At 39.8% G+C, this 21940-nt stretch overlaps 1 protein-coding gene across 11 annotated transcripts in view; it reads right to left on the minus strand.

Moving 5' to 3' along the window:
* Positions 1-21940, minus strand: part of Arhgef9 (Cdc42 guanine nucleotide exchange factor 9) — a 158100-nt gene that overhangs the window by 113630 nt on the left and 22530 nt on the right. For 2 of the 11 annotated variants that reach the window (XM_063280288.1, XM_063280290.1), the window contains exon 1: positions 14865-14882. The exons of 4 other annotated variants lie outside the window; for them this stretch is intronic. Coding sequence is in view for 2 of the 7 variants with exons in the window: in XM_039100037.2 (XP_038955965.1) it covers positions 15780-15788 (9 nt within the window). In the remaining 5 variants the exon portion in view is untranslated. Of the gene's footprint in view, positions 1-14269; positions 14716-14864; positions 14883-15205; positions 15225-15775; positions 16610-21940 lie in introns of those variants that run through there. 5 more of the 11 variants (NM_001393743.1, XM_039100037.2, XM_039100036.2 and 2 more) reach the window with 5 other exon arrangements.

Below are 21940 nucleotides of genomic sequence, written 5' to 3' on the forward strand. Positions count from 1 at the left end.
TTTTGAGTTATTGTTCGGGGAAGACCAATCAATTCCCAAAACAATATAGGCTATTGATGTTTACCTTGATGGTTTCCAGAACTTGAAGGTTAATCCCTATTGCTGAAGATCCCATATACTTTGGACATGGGACTCAGAATTTATGCTGGATCTTAGCTGAAATCCTATTGAAAGTAATCAGTAGTCCTACCCAACTGTGACGCCTATGAACCACAAACATGACCAGCAGGGAAAATACCTTTAAAGGTAAAGCAGTAACATTTTATCTTGATGGTAACCAACTGCTTTTTACTTGGACTTAATTAAGACCCCCCCCAAAAAAAGGAAATCATACCTATATTGAAAATCTAGCCAACCTCCCAGGGTTAGTGAAATCATGGATCTAGAGAAGCTAATACTGCCACTTTACTAATATAATTATTATATTAAGAAAGCCACAACTAATCAAAATGCAGAAAACAACTGATTTGGGGGTGACCAGCTCCAACTGAAACATCTGCAACTGATATATCCCCTATACCTTAGGGAACATGAAGAAAGAGGGAGCAGAAAGATTGTTTAGCGCCAGAAGACCAAGAAGTCCATGTCACCTAGATTTAAAAGGGAAGCTACCTCCAGAAAATCTGGACAATATTGTTGCTTAAATAAGAACTGAACAATGACAACACCAACTGACATGCCACTGGGGATATGAGAAATGTCATCAAGCCCCAACTCTAGATGACGCACTACAGGCAATTAAAGACTGCTGAAAGAGGCATGAGTACCCTAAATGGTTATCCAGTACCACGTGCTGAGTCCTAAAAACATTTACATGAAGACAACACTAAACTCTTTCAACAGATTGAATTTATATATTTATTTGCATATATATATATATAACAATAAATAAAAATGAGAGGTCATGAATTTGAAAGTAAGCATGAGGGGGACATGGAAAGAGTTGGAAGGATGAGAGGAATGAAAAATGATATAAATTAAATATAATTTGAATAGCATTATTTTTAATGTTTAATATTTTTCCATGAGCTTCACTTTAGAGATTGTTTTAGATATTTCTGGTATTGTTTTCTTCACAGTTGCACACACATTATCCCCTCATTACTAAATCCAGTCCTTTCTTCATCCTCTTCTCCAGCTCCTAAAAAGATCTGACCCTTCTACAGATTAAGGAGCACAAATATCTCAGAATGAAGGTTGAATAGAGACACTTCCAAAATCATCCTCACAACCAGAAATGTTTGCTTAGAAATTTCTAATTCAAATTCAATGTAAAATCCAACTGCTAGATGAAAAACGAATGGGATAAGAATGGGCTATGTACAAGCCTGGCCTACTTATTTACTGTATGAATTCGGACAATCCTGCCAGCTCAATTAGATTATTTGATGGTTAGTGTTGATTATTAACTTGACAAGACCTGGAATTTTCTAGACAAGTCTCCGGGTAGACCTATCAAAAATTATTTGAATTGGGTTAGCCTCTAGACATATCTTGGAGGAGTGCCTTGACAGATTAGTTAAGGTGAAAAGACCTATCCTAAATATGGGCATGACCGTTCCAAGAACTGGGATCCTGGTCTATATGAAAAGGAGAGAGCTAGATGAATATAATCATTGCTCTCTGCTTCCTGCTTATGCACGGGATGTAATCAGTTTGCTTTAAGCACAGGTCAGCTTGACTTCCCCACCATGATACTCCTGACCTCACAGTTCTTTCTCCCTTAAGTTGCATTTGGCAGGTATGATGGCTTGAATGAGAATGCCTTCACTTCTCATAGGCTTATATACTTGAATGCTTGGTGGGCTGTTTAGGAAGGATTGGGAAATATAGCATTGTGGAGGAGGTGTGTCACTGGGGGTGGGCTTTGAAGTATCAAAATCCACACCAGGCCCAGTCTCATCTCTCTCTCACCGCCTCTTGCCTGCAGATCAAGGCTGTAGTCTCAGCTACTGCTCCAACACCATGTCTGCTTACCTCCATGCTTCCCACCATGATGAAAAGAAACTAATCCTCTGAAACTGTAAGCAAGACCCCAATTAAATGCTTTCCTTTATAAGTTGCCTTGGCCATGATGTCTCTTCCCAGAAATAGAACAGTAACCAAGACAGCGGGTATTTTATCACAGCAATAAAAAGGCAACTAAGACAATTTTGATGAAAGGATGAGGTTATCTTTGAGCTACTCTGTTATCTTAACCTTTTAGGTAGGTTTTGGAAGGAGCAGGGGCACATGAACATTTATATTTGAGAGGTATGAGAAGTCAAGATGAGTTCCTGATTACCTTTAAACTGACTATAATCATAACCGGGATGAAATCTTAACATTGCAAACAGTACAGACCTGTTTTTGATGTTTCAAATAACAGTTTTCACATCCTTTATCAAAACATATTTTTATAACCCAAATACAATGAGATGTTAAAATTAAGCTTACTTTATAGAACAGAAAATTGAAGCTCAGTTAAATTTTGTTCTGGAGGAAATCTGAACTGTATATATTAGCTCTTGACCCCTCACCTACTCAACAAAGGAGATAAAATAGCCATAAATATAAACACTTAATTTTCTCTCCTGAGGCTAAATCTGACACTTTAGTCTGCTTCCTCTGGCAGAAGACAAGTATAGGGAGTTTCGTATCACTTTTCTCAGTTGTACAGGAATACCATGTCCCTGATGCCTCCCTTCCTGTCACTACAATCATCTCGTGATGAACCTAAGCTATCTGATCATGTAAATGCTGCAAACCTGGTGGCTTTCCTCGCAATGTGCATTAGAAAGCCTCTGTATGAGTGGGAGGAAAACCAGCATGACCTGACTCTATAAAGGCATCTTGCCTGGCTTCCCATGTTCGTACCTTTCCTTAATATTTCCACTTAAACCAGCTCAAGGATAAAGAAGATGAAGATTTTGGGGGTGGACACCATGTACATCTACAAAAACAACATCTGAGGATAATCACAATATCTTTAACAAGTAAACCAAATGAGCCCAGGTAAGAAAGGGGAAAGAAACTGAGGCTCAGCCTAAGATGGAGAGCTCCAACTGGAGCTCCTGTTTCTCGAGGTTGAGTCCAAATCTGATGACTATCCCAAGGCTCTCGCAGTCGATGGTAGTGCAGCAAAGGTTGTGAGGCTGCTGCTGAAGAGCAGCTTCTCAAGGCGGGATGCATCACTTATCTACCATGCTGCTTCCCACCCCGTCTCCAGCTTAGGGTCACCTGCTTCTCGCTCCAGCCTTTAATACCAAAGGCCAAAAAATCTTCCTCTGGACACCATGACCTGGTTTCTACCTTGAAGAATTCCAAAAATAGTAGGACCTCTTTTTAGTGGGGACAAATGGCCTATGCTGCTGTACTTAGGGTCTGAGTTGTGATCATTAAGGCTACGGCTGGTCTTTCAGCCCAGCTCTAATGCAAGAGTTGGGCCATTGACCAATGGGCTCTACCTTTATGCATCTCACCACTTACCTTCACACCTTCCCATCCACAATTCAGGTATACTTATTGTCATCCAAGGTGCTATTTTAGCTCCAAGAAAAACCAACTTTAATATTAAGTTATTTTATGTTTTCTAGGGCACCGCCTTACAATCTCCTCACTCTGTACTGTTTTCTAAGTAGACAGGGATGAGGAAGCAGGCTTCAGCTTTCTACATCGATCAATGCCAATTTGTTCTTTCTATTCTTTCTCTAACGGCCTGTTGACTCACAAGTGAGGTCTCAAATCTGAGACTTGTTTTCCTTGTGGAGCCTGCTGTGACATGTCATCTTTAACATCGATTTGATTATTTGGCTTCCTGCCCTCTTATGCCTGATAGCAAAGAAGAAATAAAAGAAGGTCAGGGCAAGCTGATAAGAGGTCTACCAGGCACATCCAGAAAGCTGCCATGGCCACTTAGAAGAAAGGTATACATCCAGGTTGACCCCAGGGTTAGGATGCAATTTGCTCAGGTGTGTCTGGTGCACCTGAGTATGTCCTATACATGTATTCGGGTATGTCTCATACCATGTTGGAAATATTGTTTTTCTCAAGAATGTTCTTAGCACTCTGTCTTTTCAAGAATCTATGTTTATGCTGGCAGCACACCAGTTTTAAAGCAGATCCAGATATGCATCTCAGTGTGTTACATGAGTATCTGGATATGTAGTATACCTTATATGCATCCATACATGTTCAAACATAGAAGTATATACAAGTATACCACATGAGATCCTCTGTATAGCTTGCTTTTGCTGAGAATGTTCAAGTGTTAGGATGTCCCAATCTTCAGTGAGGAGTTGTGCTTCAAGTATGCAAATGTGAAAGTACGAACCAACTGTATGTGCCCTATGTGTCCCGAATGAATGGGTTCCACATGTATGCCTGAGTGTGCCGTGTGTATTACAAATTATTTGGGTGTACATGTGTGTATTAGTATGGATAAAGGGCATTCATAAGCAATAAAGTTGAACCAATTTTACTACCCAGCAATTTGTTGTTACCAGCTTCACTTCAAGGTGTCTGCCTCATTCTGCATACAAGCTGGACAAAGGACATGGGTTCAAATTTTATCTCCAGTAGTTAATCCAAAGACTTTCGCAACTGAGTCAAGCAGCAAGTAATGAACAGACACAAGTCACTGATGAAATAACACGTTTTCAGGCAAATGATAAGTCTTGTCTCTATTTATGACTCAGTTTCCTAAGCAATACTATGAGGGAGCAAAGCTTGATATATGACTTCTTTCTCACTGATTGAGTAACTTCTCTCCTTAAGTACCATGGGCTAATTTTGTTTCTCCCCACCACAGTGTATCATTATGCAGATATATAACTGTCAATTAGCACCTGGGGTATCTTATCCTAGTCAAACCTCTTCTGAACCATAGTAAATTTTTGGAATCTATACCTGTCATACATTCACCACTCTTTTCCCCAGGGGATTTAGTAAACAGGAGTATACGGGTAAGCAAGGCCTCAAGGACATAAATTGACTAAAGCCCAGGGAAAACAATGTATTGTTTATCTTGATCATTGTACCTGATTGTTTGGAATAGCTACAGTAGGTGATGGAGCATTTTGCTTTGTTTCCTGAGACAGGGTCTCATACTGTAGAACATGTTGTCTTTAAACTCACTATGTAATCCACGCTGGCCTTTAATTCATGACAATCCTCTTGACTCAGCCTCCAGAGTGCTGGGATTACAGATACAAACCACACTACATTTATCTTAATGAACAGCCTTTAAGCCCAAGGCCCACTCTTTAAGAGTAAATCTAGGTTAAATCTGCAGAGAAAACATTCCAACTAATCAGGGCACAAAGGACTACAAAATTTATAATCATTTATCTGCATATGGTAAGATTTCTCAAGCATATTCAGACAGACTTAAGATATATCTGAAATGCTAGCTAGTGGTTTAAATGTTAACAAGGCTAGGGCTGTGCGGTGGTATCCTCCACTTAGTCCTTCCTGTTCTCTTGACTAGCTTTTATTTAAAAAAGAAAAAGACCTAGATAGAAGCAAAGGGCTCAAAGTAGTTTCCAGATAGACTCCATACTCAAAGTATTCATGGACTGGGAATAGCCAGCTCTGCCTAGCACACCACTTTTTAAAAGCAGCACTGATCTGAGTCAATGAAAGTAATACATAATTGTTCTTATTTATTTATTATTATTGTGGGGTTTGGGTGGGATGTTAGGGTCTACTTGTATTTCTAAACAAATCACCATCCTCCTGTCTGGGTCCCTACTGCTCTCAGCTGTTTTTATAATTTTCATCTGCCCCCAGAGAAGGGAGGAGATATTGCCACATGAAATGGTAGATGTATTAAGATGGAGAATGTCCACTTAGTCTATGTAGGTTGTTGGCCATAAGTGTGACTTCAAAACAATTCCTAATCGTATTTAGAAAACCTAGTAATATTCTAAACAAATCCTAGCCAAAGACTTGGGGGCCAAGAACTGATTTGTAATTGCAGTGTGCTTAGGTAGTTCAGGCTTGAGGGACTTGAAAAGGTGCTAAATAATAACAAAATTAATTTGGGCTGTCTTCCAAAGTCCTCTTTTAGCTTTGCGGGAGATAGGGAAAGTGCAAACTGGTGTGCTATTCATAGCAACATGTGTGTGGCTCCATGGAGAATAGAGCTCGGAATAAATAAAAGAAAGATTCTTGTTTAAAAAAATATCCCAGCTTTCTACCAAGAATCCAAAGCACAGGATGGATCATTTTTCCTTCTAAGAGACAGAACAGTAATAAGAATCCTCTCAGCTGTGGTGGAGAGAATTTAGCTACAAAGGACACAAAGGGATTTGTTCAAGGGCACTCTGTAACTGATTTCCTATTTGCATGCCCTCTGTATTTTCATGCAAAGAGTACTGAGGATCAAACTCCACGGTGGCAGTCACCTGCAGATCTCTGCTTTAGGGAGCTCTGAGATTACCAGCCTCTACTTAACTGACAAGAAAATCAAGTCAGAGTGGTGGCTTGCCCTGGCTTTTGTCACAGACCCCTATATGTGTTTCCATCACACATAGACATTTTTAAAATTACCTCTGTAAGGAAAAGACCGGGTGGCTAGCACATGCTCTGGGTTCAGGAGTTCACAGCAGTATCCTGCAATGCCCTAGCGTTAGTGCTACTACAACTGTATTTTGTTTCTTAGGCAAGCTTTGTCCTTCCAGTGTCTAGTTCCCCAGCTTCAACAATGAGAGGATTAGAACTAAGGCAGCTCTGATGTCCCTTTTGTTGAAGATAAAGTTGTCTGAAATGACTAAATGACACTTTAATTTTCAGAGTTTGAGTCTAGATCAAGCTGAAAGCAATTATATAACAATTGAGTCTTTGCATTTCATTTTTCTCAGTCTCTAGCATACCTCTTTGACAAGGTCACAGGAAAATTCAGGTGACACAAATTATGAAACCCACTGAAAATATAACCTAACACTCAAGAGGGAAAGTCAAGAATCAAGTATCTGCTAGTGCCAGTTCCCTTTCCTTAAAGTACATGCACGGTCTAGTAAACCTTGAATATTCCTGTGCAATTTGATCTAGATTTGCACATCACTCAGCTGGTTACAAGGTCCAAAATTGTCAATACGCCCCTCCATTATCTTTGTGTCCTAAGCACAAAACAGTGTCATCATTTTGCCTGTATTTGGAGCTCTACCACAGTGCCGAGCTTATCAGAGGTCCTCCTAGTGACTCCTGGCTCCTCCGGTACCTTTATCCCGAAACCAAGGCACCCACTACTCAGCCTTCTTGCCAACCAGCAACATTCGATCGGATCGGAGAGGAGGCAGGAAGAAAGTGGGCGGAGGAGAGGCTGTGGGAGGTTCAGCTAAAAGTAACTATTGCCTTTAGGCGCCACTCAGAGTAGGTGGGGGTGGGATCTTAGCACATCCTTTCTGCAGCCAGCTGGGCATGGAGGTGCATGGCTTCTCCTACTCTAATGAAGGCAGGCAGGCAGAGAAATCAGCTGCCAGAGCCATTCCAAGAGCTGGCTGTAGATGAACAGTACTGGCCTGCTGTGGGCCCCCGAGGGTGAGATTACTCAGCATAGGGGTGCATCCAGGGCTCCTTTGCCTCAAGAAGGCGAACGTGGCTTACAGGAGATTCTGTTCCTGCTGCCCTCTTCCCACTGCCTAGCACCCAAAGGCCAGCTCCCCTCTGGGGGGTTATATAATACTCTTCTTTTTTGTTTAGCCTTCTTATTTCACTCAAATCTGTATAAAAAAAAAGATCATTAGAGAGTATAGATTCAGAATCCTGGTAAGGGTAATAGTCTACCAATGGGCATGAGGAGTCGTGAATCCAGACCCACCCATCACTGCAGTCTTACACACCTGCTTCCTTCTGTGCCTTAGGTTTTTTATGTGAATAAACTGAGCAAAGCGATGTACTGTAGATTTTTCAGGTGTCTTCATCTCTTTCCCCTTAAGCAATTCTTGGAGAAACCTGGCCACTTTAGTCAGACTAACCTTAGTCATGTACCGCCCCCCATGGGTATTCTGTCTCCCAATCATTTTGGCTACTCTGGGAAGGGTCATCCCCTCTTCTAATTCCAATTCCCACAGTAAGTAAAATCTTCATTGACAAAATGGTTACATGGACCTTTCTAATTTGTTCTCTATTCCTGCCACAAGGCCCTTTAAAACCTAAAGTGTTCTGCATTTTCCTGTCTTACATAGATTTATTTTCTTCCTTAAAAACATGATTTTTCTATTAAAACCTCTCTTAATTTCAGTGGCGTAGAAACTGAGGTAAAGGCCTTGACCAAGATCTGGCAGCAAGGTTGGCAAAGAGTCAGGGGCTGAACCTTTGGGTGAATGCCCTTTCTAGTATCTTTTTCTTCTATATAGGTCTATTGTCTATACACTTCTTAACCCTTCTGAGCCTCATTTCCTAAACCACCCCTAGGTTTGGACCAATGGAGTAACTAGGGAATCCTGCTGAGTCTGTCTTACATACTACTGGTAATATGTGCTATTACTACTCAGATGAGTGACTTCTTAAAATAATGCAGGAAGTGGCTATAAGCTATCAAGTTAGCCCTTACCTCCTAGGTTTTTCCATACCTATGAGACTGGTTCTGTACTTATAAAGGACAATTCTCAACTACTCATACAGCATCGTTTTATTTTTAACAAGCTGAATCCCAAACTAGTATACTACTCAAGTCACTAAGGGATTCCTTTATTTCTTAATAGCTAGTAGCTAGCTCAAAGAATGCAATCTACGTTTCACCTGCTAGAGGAAAAAAAACCAATCTAAGTCTAATTACAAAGGCAAATCTACTGTCTCCATAGCCACCCTGAGATTCAAAGCCTGCTGACATAACTCTACGGGTTGCCTGTAGCACTTAATATAATCAGAGAGTGAGCGTTGATTATTTGAACCAGAGGAAATCATTGAAACCATCTTATCCAATAAAGCCAACTTATCCTGACTTTGCAGATGAAAACAAACTTTGGAAGATAAAAGTAATTTATTTATAGTCACGCAGGAATATGCATCAATACAACAAATATACAGGAATTTATTATTTTCCTGAAAAAAATCAAACCATCAAACTGATTAGAGTTGTCCCTTGGAATCTGAAATATTGATTCCTTGACTCCCTTCAAATACCACAATCTTTTTGTTTGTTTGTTTGTTTTTTCAAATACCACAATCTTATGATGTTCAAGTCCCTTATATAAATTCAGTATTATACCCTATGAATGTTCTTCTTTGTACTTTGTTTTCACTCCTCTACTGGCAAAGGAACCTAGGGCCTCACATATTTTGAGGTGTATCACTGAGATATACCAGAAGCTCCACCTCCCAAATTCGTTAATACTGTACTCCACATATGTATTTTTCTAATATGTTCTATCTGTGGATGCAGAAGAACCAGCAAATACAGAGAATCTACTGGTTTTTAAATTCTTTTTTTTTTTTTTTTTTTTTTTTTTTTTTTTTTTTTTTTTTTTTTGGTTTTTAAATTCTAATGGGTGCCAGATGACTCCTTGCCTAGGGGAGAAACTCCTTGAAATTGACATAAGCCTTTGGAACTCAACAACGCTCCTACAACCTCTGCAGACTGTTTGCATCTATAAGTCTTTCCTATTCATATATCTAATAAACTATACTCAGGTCAAGCTCATACTTCCTCTGAACCACTCCACAGAAGTAATTCTTAACCCTGACCACACAGTCCCATCCTCTGGCTCCTTTTAGAAAAATATTGATGTCAAAGACCCACTATGACCAACTCAAAAGGAGGGATTCTAGAAATTGTTAATCTTGTTAATTCCTCCTGGTGATTCCGATATATATATATATATATATATATATATATATATATATATATATATATATATATATATATATATATATATCTCCAGGCAAAGCAACAAGGAAATTATGCATTTTACAGAACTCTGAAAACAAAATATATTCTGTTTTATTCATGATGTCCTGTATTTCCAAAAAGAAAAAAAAAAAGCAATCATCCTTCAGCTAAATTCTGGACCCAATTAGATAACACCTGGTTTGTGAACATTGAAAAAAAAAAACAACAAAACAGGGCACTGTGAAGCCTGCAGTAAAACATATTAGGCAAAAGATACGAAATAACATGTTCTTTTTCTCCCGGAAGCAGTCGTTTGACAGGTAATAGCTAGGAATGGGGTGACGCCCATCATGCATGCAACAAATCTCATGTTCTCCTCGACAGTGCAGTGGTAGGACAGATACTAGCACTGACAGGTAAGTCAGCACTGGTTGACCAGATACATACAAAACTTAACAGACTCCAACCTCAAAATGAGCCATTATTAAGATCTCAAAAGAGTAATGTTACTCTCATCACACAACATTCTTTCAGTCAATCTGCGGGATACTTTTTCAAATTTCAAGAAATATTGCACTACTAGACATTATAATATTCTGTATGATATGAAGAACAAACTTCAAGACTCCAAAAGGCTAAAACACTATGTAAACAAAATATAATATTTTAACAGATACAGTGCTTGAAAAAAAGAAACCCTGAATTTCTTACACATGACGAAAAACTTAAAACTCATAAAGATATAAGAATAGACCAATAAAAACAAAATATGACAAATTGGGGGAGAATTAAAATCATCTTCAAACTGACTTAAAAGACCCATTTCAAAAGAGGACTATACCAAACACAAAAGGGTAAGCCGTGTGTTTGAATCATCTTGAGGTTTACGTTCACCCAGCTATTTCACAGACAGAGGGGAGCCCCTCCGTGCATACTTGATCTTAGTCAGGTGGCAGGTGGAGCAGCAGAATCAGTTTGGGGTAACACTTTTTTGTTGATCTTAATTCCACTTTTTGGTGCTGTCCAAAGGATCAAATCCATGGTCTGATGCATAATAGACAAGCTACCCAATCTTGGGCAGCACATTCTTAGATAAATATGTAAAAGTATTTGTGTCTACGAGAGGACAACTGCATGAAAATATAGTCCCCTCAAAACGTAGGTTTCAGCAATTCACATTGGCTTGTACCTTGAGGATTCAGAGTAGTGACATTTTATTTTCATTAAGATTTACTAAATAGAACTGTTGATTGTTCAAGACATTTCATGGACTAAAGATTTAAAAAGTATTAAAAAAAAAAGCACTAAAAATACAAGCATGCAAATCCAAAGAAGCCATGTGACTTCAGGAATGATTCATACACATCGGCTTCCTCACCTCACCCATTTCAGCTTCACGCTAACTGGAAAATGTCAACTTTGACGCTCCTACATCACTGTTAGAAAGGCTGATCCACCAATAGTTCTCACCTTTACTCTTGTCAATTGTAAATCCAGGAACAGCAAGCATCCTTGCCCATTTCAAATGGCTGATATGATACAAAATTAAGAAAGATGGAAAATCACTTTGCAAACTTTATAGGTCCATACATTGACAGAGTGTTACAGACGTAGCCAATAACGGCCTCTTTCCTGGAGGCCTTTCTCCTTTCTAGTTTTTCCACATTGTACTTTGGTGCCAGGGCAAAGCATAATGAATTAAATATTCTAGAGTGCTAGATCCATAGGGACAGAAAGAGACACTCTGGGCACATATTAGAAGAACTAAGCTTTAATAAAGGATTCTTGGAAAGCAAGAGACACAGCCTAGAGAAGTTGCAAAGCTTCTTTGTAATTGTTTATTGTAACTGAAGTTGTAAATAAGGGCTCGAAAGTCTAAGACTTGCTTCGTCCATTATGCTTCTTACAAAAAAGCAACTAGAGCTGTATCCAGATCATATACAGGAAGTGTTTCAGGAGCAAAGGCTCAATTTTCACATTTCACACCATGAGATCAGATGCACTGGTAGCAGACAGGCTAAAGAGGGCATATTTAGCACCATCACTGCATCTAGAGTGTATCCTCTGTACAGTCAATCACTCTAAGTCTGAGCTTCATAACACAATAGGGCACTTCACCCATAGGTTTTTTGGGATCCTTTAGCTCTGTAGAATTACTCATGAAGGCGCGCGCGCACCCACACCACACACACACACACACACACACACACACACACACACACACACACACATACACAATCACACACGTGAAACAGGTCCCAATCATCAGTCATCAGATAAGCAATCAAAATGACTTTCCTAACTTGTCCTACTTCCGACTTTGAAACTACTGTAACACAGGAAAAGAACACACAGCTACCCTACAGCTGTAACAGGCTTCTCTGAGCTACAAACAAAATTCTAGCAAACTACAGACGCAGATATTGCTGCTTCTGATAGGTGAGACCCGTCTTAATGAACAAAATATGCTGGTCAATTTTTTTCCTGCCACATTATCACTTCACTGTCTCACTGCCTAAAACCAAAAATAGAGGTAAAAAAATTCTTTCAAGACCTACAGATTTCCTACAGTAAAAGCAGACAATGAAATGGCTCAGTTAATCTTAAAAATAAGGGTAACAACTAAAGAGAGAGTAGCCCACATGAGCCATCTTCCAATAAACAGTCAACATGGATGTCCAAGGCTAGGCTTTCCATGCCTGCTGTGAATATATTTTCTAGGCATTTTCAGGCAATAAAGGGTTTTTTTTCCTTGCTCTTTGCTGAACAACATCTCTTCCAGTTTTGCTGGCTGCCAGCATTTGCTGAACAGAGACTAGAGTGCCTGTGCCTTTAAAGAGTGGGCTCTGAAGTGCAGTGGTTATATGGGGTAATTCATGGGTTACTAGGATACCAATATAAAGCATTTTATTTAATTCCTAGGTGGGGAGATGAGGGCCAAAATCCCTTAGCCTGGGTTTAGCACCCTCGGGGTAGCAGAAGCTTATCCTCTACTCAAAGGGATAAGAGAGTAAGGTGGAGAAATAAAGGGCTTTCTAAGACAAAAGTTAAACAAATAAGAGTGGAAAAGCCCCATCTTCTTTCTTGCATCTCAGGCATTTAAAAGGGACAGATGAGAGAGAAAAGGGGGGAAACCAAAGGGCAGAAAGCAGAGGAAACAAAAGAAGACAAGTTAGACTGCATAGGGTTTTCCTCGTCTGGCGTACATTTCTCATTTTTGTCCATCTCCTTCTCTTGTTGCATGCATTCACATAGGCGAAGAAGAACTATGAAGGCTTTCGGATTCACACAGCGAAAGCCGCACTAGCACCTCATTGTCTGCTCCCTGGACTCACCTCTGGCAGCTCTGAAGCGGCCTGCCATCTCGCTACTAACATCTCCTGAATTTGTAAAGTATGAACCTTTTATAGCTTAAATTACTGACGGGAATGCTCAGTCAAAGTGCCCCCCTTTTTGAGCCTGAAAGGCTTTAGGTGATGAACACAGGTGACATTTATCCAGTGCCAGGGAAAGCTAATCAGAACTGAGAAACTTGATGCTGTATTCAAGGATCCCTATAACATACAACCCTCTGACCACACTCAGGAGTATTTACAACCACCACTACCACCACCACCACCACCACCACCACCACCACCACCACCACCACCACCACCGATGAATATGCACATATATCCAGAAATATACTGGCAGCACCCTACGCAAAGGCTTTCTGTCAACGGTTTTCAGGCATTACATGACATTCCTTAGTCATAAAAACCTGCGTCAAAAACTAGCTATACAGACTCCTTAGAGTCCTTTTCCTTTTAGAATAAAATAAATCATAATCAAAAGTCAGATATATTCCACTGTTAAGAGTTCTCATTTCTTGAGCAGGTGGCTATACCAAAAAAAAAAAAAATCACTCTGCAGATACCAGCAACATGATACATGTATACCTTTTCCCCCAGAACTTTTGATTAATAATTTTCCTTTTCATTTCTCATTCTAGTCTATTCCCCTCTGACTTTGAATCCTTATAGAGTGCATCAAATCACAGAATGCAAGAACTTAGAAGTCACCTAGTTCAAAGATTTCCAATTTTCAATATTACAGGGAATCCCAAACTCACTGAGGGAAAACAAAAGAAAACAAACCAAAGCAAAGCTCACTGTCAAACAACCAGTTAGCAGATGAAACTTAGGTCTGCAGCTACCGAGCACCGAGCCCTATTCTCAACATTGTCTCAAAAATGATATGCAAGCTTACTTTAAATATTTCTCTGAAACAAACAAGTAAAAAGAATCATACTAGATTCTCATTTCAAAGACGTTCTTGGTCCCCCCCTCCCCGTTAAGGGCCTCGCAAGGAGACCAAAGGGTGATAAATATGAAATGACTGCCAGCAAGCTTCCCAGATCTTGCTTCTATCATGGTACCAAACAAGAAAGAAAGAAAAAATTGTTCAGCTTCTCACCCACACTGAGTCAACTGGAGCATACTTTAAGGTTCAAACCCTCAACTTAGTGCCATTAAATAATGTTCTCTTGATCTATCAGGACAATTTCAAGGCCCCCTCAATAACCATTTCCAAAGAGACTGAACAAGACCTGAAAATTGACAGCATAATGCTAGCTGATTTGCACATCACACATGAGCAGCCGCCCACATGAGTATAGCTAGAAGCATGTGTGTGGGCGTGTATGTGGCATGATTCACTGCTGTATCAGCCAGAAATGGCACCGTTTCAAGTCAGGTAAGCAACGGAATGAGGAATATTTGTCTGCATCGGCGAAGAAGAGGAAGGAAATAAAACAAACAAACAAAAAAGCAAATATTATGTACACACTGGGACTAGAAATGACTTTTTACCAGCCTCGCCAAAGGGTATCTCAGCAAAAACAGAAATATAAAAACAATAAGAGTAATAACAGCAAGCATTACCATGGCTATATAATACAGACGTATCTCAAATTAGAATGCTGTGTCCAGCTCAGATTTCCCCAGCTCGCATCCCATTATGCATCTTTTTATTGTGTTCTACGTCTTAATTTAGCACATTATATACTTACAGTTACATGAGTTTCAGAGACCTCTGTTCTCAAGCAAAAAATAAGGAAATAAATCTCATCAGCACTAGCAACTTCTATTTGAAGTAGTTCACAAACACCACTGCAAATGATTTTACCCCAAAGGAGTACTACCGAACACTATTATTTCCAAACTAGAGAAAAAGCTGGATCTTGTTTTTTGGGTGAGACACAGGGGGAAAAAAATCCTCAAACTCAAACCAAGGGGTTTAATATCTGGGAAAAGGAGCTCAAACATTTTGTCAAAATCCTCTCTTGCTGATTCAAAATATAAAAGACTACTTTTTGTTCTGCTTCGTGATTGCAAAGAAAACGACACTTACTGCTTTAACAAATGTTTTAATGATGACAGCTTTCCAAATCAGAAATCGGAAACCCTGAATAACAAAATTGAAATTCAAAGGACACAGTTAATAAGTGCCAACTTAAGGCACCCCAGTGTGTCACTTCTCAGAATTTTGCCCCTCATATAAAGACTATTTTCCATAAATCCATTTCTTGCATAGGTTTTTCTTCCTCTAAACAACCAGTGCAAGACTTTCCCAGAATGCCAACAATTCATCATGCTCTTCCACAAATACCTTTCTCCAACCCCAGCCCCAAACAAACCCAAATGCATTCTGATAGCAAGAGAGAAATTTTGATTAAAATTCCGTAATGGAGTTTAACGGTAGTTTTTAGAGAATAAGTTAACAAGACATCACAAACAGCGAAGCCACCTTAACAGGACACAGCTTGCTCCATAAACGTCACATAGAGAATGCACACAAACATGCACACTTAAATAGAAAACATTTCTTTATCAACAGTTTTACTCAAGCAATAAGCAACTACACTCACAGGCATATTTAAAAGACAAGACATGACAAAAGGTTTAGGGAGAGATAATATACCAACGTCATACATATCACAGCGAGGCCATGTTGAAGCTCAAAACGTTTTCCCCCCTGAGTAAGAAAGCTTGTTCTTTCTCTCCCTCTCTTTCCCTGTCTCAGACTGTCTCTCTTGATTTTTTCCCCCTCAGAGGCTCTTGGGATGAAATCAAAGTGAGAGTTCGCAACAGCTCAGGTGGCTGGACTCCATTCAGCGCGTTCCCAAGAAAAACATGAGTATGACATTGACAAGCAGGAGGACTACAATCACGGCAAAAACGACTACAGTTTGCACATCCAGGGTCATGGTGCAATGCAGAACACTGTAGTGTTCCAGGTGGGGGGCTGGCAGATTGGGAGATGTCAATCTCTGTTCTGTCAGACTGTCCATACAGCCACCATGCTAAAAAGGAAAGGAGGAAGTCAGATGGTTAGGGAAGGTCTGGGTTTGGCCCCCGAGTTTGGTCCGGGGGAGGGAAGGGGGTTGGAGGCAGGGGCTTTTGCTTCCCTCCCCCTCTCGGGACTGAACTGATCTTTCTTCCCTAACTGAGAAATCTTAGCTTGAGCTGAAGGTAGCAGAGTCCAGCATTCTCTCTTGGGCGCCACAGAAAAATCAAAATCCTGCTTTTCAAAAGGAAAGGCAAAATGAACCTATCGGTTCTCCAGAGCCTTCTGTCTGTCCGGGCATGCGTCCGTCTGCCTAGCTGGCTACCGGTCAGTCTCAGTCTCCCCTACTCTTTCTAGTTCATCAGCTTCCTAAGACCTCTTGTCTGCTGGCTCTCCTCAAGGGATTCCAGGCTACCAGCCACTCTTCCTAGCCTTTCCTAGCTGGCCCTCTCCCTCTCCTCTCCCCACCCCCACCTCAGCCGGTAGGTTGCCTTTTTATTCACGCAGAAACTGGGGGCGCCAGCGTGAGTCTCTGACAGAGACGCTGACAAGAGAACAAGCCAATAGCAGATGCTGCAGCTGCGCATTCAGTGCCCGGAGGCGAGACTTGAGCTGGTGTGCTAGCAACGACAGCCAATCGGAGAACCCAAAGCTCACAGAGTCTGCTCTCTCCTCGGGAGCCACCAAAAGCCAGTTTTTACGTGGGGGTGAGGAACTTGTGGGGGAAGGGAGGGTAAGAGACTGAAGGACGAGGAAAAAGACTGAGAAAGAGGGGAGGAAGCAAATAGAATCGAATGAAGGGGAGCAGGCATGAGAAAGAAGGAGGCAGGCAGAGAAAGTCTATGGAAAGGAGAAACAGAAGGAAAGATGGGATGGAATGAAAGAAGAAATCGAGGATATAGTGAAGAAAGAGAAGGGTGGGGGAAAGGCAGGATAAAGAAGAGAGAGAAAGGAGAAGGAATAGAAAAAGCGGGTAGGTAGGTTGGTAAGTAGAAACGAAGCATATAACTTTGCAGCCCCTCTGGTCTGTAGGAAGCAAATGTGTCTTTGGCCACTGCCTAAAACTAAATTGCAGGTCAGCAATAAAATCTCACAAATCAGTGCTGTGGACACAACCACAGGGGCACCAACTTATTCACAATCCAGTTCTACTTGCTTTTCTCTGCTGTTGTTGCCTGTCCTTCTCTGATTATGATTTCTTCACACTACAGTTAACATGCACTGTCCCAGCCCGCTGAGTATGAAGAAAGAAAGCCAACTATGGGTTAAAAAGTTGCCGGATATAAACTTTCAAAGAACTTGCAATCTACTTGTAATCATTGCTTTGTTCAGTGTTTATAGCTTTGAGTCGATACTTAAAGGGAACATGTCTTGAACTAGAGACCTAGTTAGCCAGAGATATAACAACTGAATTTTGGAACTGTGAGCAAGTGGAATGGGAATTGTTTGCTATTCTCTAGAAGTCTTAGAAGGGTTCAAAATTTCTCCTATTTCTTTTTGGCTGTGCAACTTTCAGGCAACTTCTCCGAGCTTCCTTCCATCTCCCTTCTGTTGTATAAGGACTTAAGCTTCTCAGAGAATAAAGTGAAATCCCAGAAGTCCAACTTCAGAAATATACATGTAATTTCTACAACTGCCTGGGCCCTCAAGAAAGAAGGACTCCCTTATATAGATAACTTCTCAGACCCTCTCCTGTTCTTAGGTTCCTATAACCTTAGGAGCCACAGATAGCTGACAGCAGAAAGAAGAGACTGGATTAGCCAGAGATATAACAAACTGAATTTTGGAACTGTGAGCATACTGTGGACTCTTAAGTGGAATGGGAATTGTTTGCTATTCTCTAGAAGTCTTTGAGTCTCAGACAGTCATTATCTTAATTAAATTATTAGAAATTCTGAATGAGTACAGGTCATAAAAAAATAGTCTCAAGCCCTCCGGGATAGAATAAACTCCAAATGAGACCACACTTTACACATTTTGGTCCATAGAGCAATCATTTGTGAATGATTCTTGACAAAACTACAAAAAACGCTTGAATCAGATCAATCTTTTAGATCTAATTATCAATTACCAAACACACAGTGGACCAAAGAAGGAGGTTTCTGCAGTACAGGGATTCTAATTATAAAATGTACACCATGAAAGGCTACAAGATCAATAATCCAGTTTCTCACAAATAAATTGATCTCTTCACAAATAGCTCAGTTGACTGAGGTGGAATTTGAACACACAGAAATAGATGCACATTTGTGATATATGAAATAACTGGAAATCTGAGCACAAACAAAATACCTAATGATACTGAAGAATACCATTAAACATTTACACATGATGACAATGACTAACAACAGAGGAGGACTAAGGGTACACCTTTGTGACCTTGGGTATGGTTTCTTAAGTGTGGCAAAAGCACAAGCCACCAAGGAGAAATTAAACTTAACTACATCAAAATTTAAAACTTCTGGCTTCAAAGGGTGCTATTATATGTCTTTATAAAGAGAATCTGACTATAGCCGTGTATCTAGAATAAATAGAGCTTTTACAATTCACAAAAAAATGAAAATAATCCAAGGGTTGATGAGATGACTCAGAGAGCAAAGCTCTTGATTAAAAGCTTAACAAGTTTGATCCCCAGATTTCATGCAAAGATAGGAGATAGGAACTAACCCCACAAATTTGTCCTCTGCTCTCCACATGCATTCCAAAGTACATGCACTCACACAATAATAATATTTTTAAAAGAACTATAGGTCAGCTAGGAAGCTCAGCAGATAAAGTGCATGCCACCTGTCCTGATTGACTGTGCATAATCCCTGGGACCTACATATTTAAAGGAATGAACCAATTCCCAGGAGTGTCCTCTGACCTTCGCACAACCCTCCAATAAATTATAAATATATAAAATGATTATAAAGAAATATAACCCAATTTAAAATTCATCAAAGGCTCTGAATAGCATTTATTCAAAGAAACTGTCAATTAATACATGAAAAGATACTCAACATGGTTAGCCATCAGGGAAATTCAAATAAAATGCAGGAAATGCAAATACAGGATACTCATTACATCATTTTTGGTAGTGAGAGAAAAAATTTACACTCACTCAGACAGTTTGAAACAAAAAGCCAGATAATGAGCTTAGGAGTATAGCTAAATGGTAAAGTACTTGCCGGGAATGCAGGAGACCCTGGGTTTGTTCCCAGAAGTACCAAAAATTGGAGCCTTCATGTAGCTGATAAGAATGTACATACAGCTAACATGTGAAACAGTCTAAAAGTTCCTCCAAGTTAAAAAGAGTAAACATTTGATAAAATAAAATAAAACCCTCCACTCCTAGATATATTTGTAACAGAAAGGAAAACAAGTCCACAGAAAACCTCATCCATAAACATCCATAGCAACATTAATTATAATAGCCGAAAGATGAAAAATATTTAAGGCCCACTGAATGAATGGGATATATTCACTCAATGAAATATCCAACCATAAAAGGAAATATTGTTTTAACTGGAAGAAATACACAATGTTTTCATATCATTCCATTTCATGTATCTGAAATAGCCATCTATTTAAGGTAAATGCTATTCCATAAGGCATATATTTATTTATACAAAAATACAAATGTAATTATTAGTTTGTGGTGTGAAGTGCACTTTTTCACACTAGCCAAAATAATTTGAAAAATCTACTGTCTCTTTGTTTTCTTTCTTTCCTCTTAAAGTGTCTGTCTGTCTGTCTGTCTGTCGATAGGGTTTCTCTATTATGCTCTGGCTATCGCAGAGATCCAACTTCTCCTGCTTCCTAGTGCTAGTATTAAAGGTATCCATCACCACACCTAGCTTGAAATCTACCCTTAAAGGTTATGTTGAGACAGAAACAGACTCATAGATGATTTATTCATGCAACTAGAATCTTTCCCTAAAACGTTTATATTTATCTAGCTCTACTTCTGTACTGGTTAGTTTTTGTTTTTAATTTATCACAACAACAATCAGTTAGAAGCCTCAGTTTAAGAGCTGCCTGATCAGATTTGCCTGTGGCCATGTATGTTGGTGGCTAACTGATGAAGAAGGGCCCATTATAGGTAGTGCCATGCCCAGGCAGGTGGACCTAGGGGGTATAAGAAAGCTAGCTAAGCATGGCCCATTTTGTAAGCAAGCAAGCAGCATGCCTCCGTGGTTTCTACCTTCTGGTTCCTGTCTTGAGTTTCTTTCTGCCTGACTTCTGTTAGATTGACTGTGACTTGGAAATGTAAGATGAAATAAATCTGTTTGTGAAATAAATCTGTTTGTTCATTATCTAAGTCGGTTTGGGTCATGGTGTTTGTCATAGCAGCAGACGAGAACTAGTATGACTTCCTCACTTTCTATGATCCCTCATCCTATGATAAACTAGTTTTATCCTTGGCTTCCCCATAGAAACAAGTTATTGCTAAAGTTTCATCCATGTCTTTCTCCTATGGCTTCCTCTCTTCTCTGAAATATCTCATCGCCTTAAGTATACCATCTACATACATAGCCTGTCTTCAATTCTTACCCAGGTTTTTCCTCATCTAGTCATTAATATGGTTCCTCAAACTCCTTTTGATTTCTGCTCTTTTATCTTCTTGAGTCAGTACTTCCCCAGAATAAGTACATACCCTTCCAAAGCTTCAATTACCATCCATTGCACACTCATATACCTCCTTTCAACAAATTTGCAGGGAACAAGTTTGCTGGGCAGAAATGGAAAAAACCCGACAGAGGCACTTGATTGCAGGTAAATAGAGAACTTTCTTCTCTGCTGTTTATACTCAAGGAGCTCTCAAAGTCCAGAGATGGGTCTCTGGCTGCTTTCTGATTATATCATTTTAAATGGCTTACAAGTACCTCAAAGTTAATAAATCTGAAAGTAAAGTCATCTCTCTCCCACATCTGATAGAATTTATTCTTCCCCTTGAGTTCCCTGACTCTTGAGAATGGCATTTACACAGAGAAATAGCCAGAAACTACCCATAAGTCCTGTTTCTCCTTCCTGTCTCCAAAAACTAAATAGTGTCCAGAGCCCATTGATTTTCTTCACCCTTACTTTCATTTCTTTTTATTTAATTTGTCTTCTTTCCATCCTGCTGCCACTACCTTTAATCAGTTCTTCTTCATCTCTGGTCTATTATCATCCATTAGCTGGTCCCTGAGCTTCTCTGCCTCCTTAGCTCTGTCTCTACGCTCTGGCCCAAATTATCTCTCTCAAAAGAATTCTGCTTTTATCAATCCTATGATGGATAATGTGGATTATATGCTAAGGACCTATATTGTTATATAAGCTCGTTTTTGTATATAGCTGAAAAGCAAAACAAAACCAAAATCTACCCAACAAACTCTCATTTCCAAGACTCCATTGTAGCCAGCATTGTGGGTGTAATAATAGGAGATGGTGAGGCAGAAAGCCATATCATCACTGCTTCTGTTCCTGAACACCATGGTGAGGACATTGAGGGTTTCTGTAGCTTTGTTACCATAATCCTGGTGTCTGATGATTATCTCTGTACTTTTTGTGAACCAGAGAATGGGCCACTTTTCTTTATCTGGAAGATATGATGAGATACTATTCAGTAATCAGAACAAGGGCAGTTTCTAGATTTTGAAAAAGCAAATAAAATAGAGCACTCCCAGAATTGTTGATGCCTCCCCTCCCCCTCCTTGTGGCAGAGATAGGAAATACTTTGATAAGATTCTGGGAGTCAATCTTAAAAGCCCAGCCCAGGCCTTGCCTTACCATCCTATCCAGCAATTTTATAAGCCCTTGATTTTCTACACTAAC

This window comes from Rattus norvegicus, chromosome X, assembly GCF_036323735.1.
Source record: "Rattus norvegicus strain BN/NHsdMcwi chromosome X, GRCr8, whole genome shotgun sequence".
NCBI lineage: Eukaryota > Metazoa > Chordata > Mammalia > Rodentia > Muridae > Rattus > Rattus norvegicus.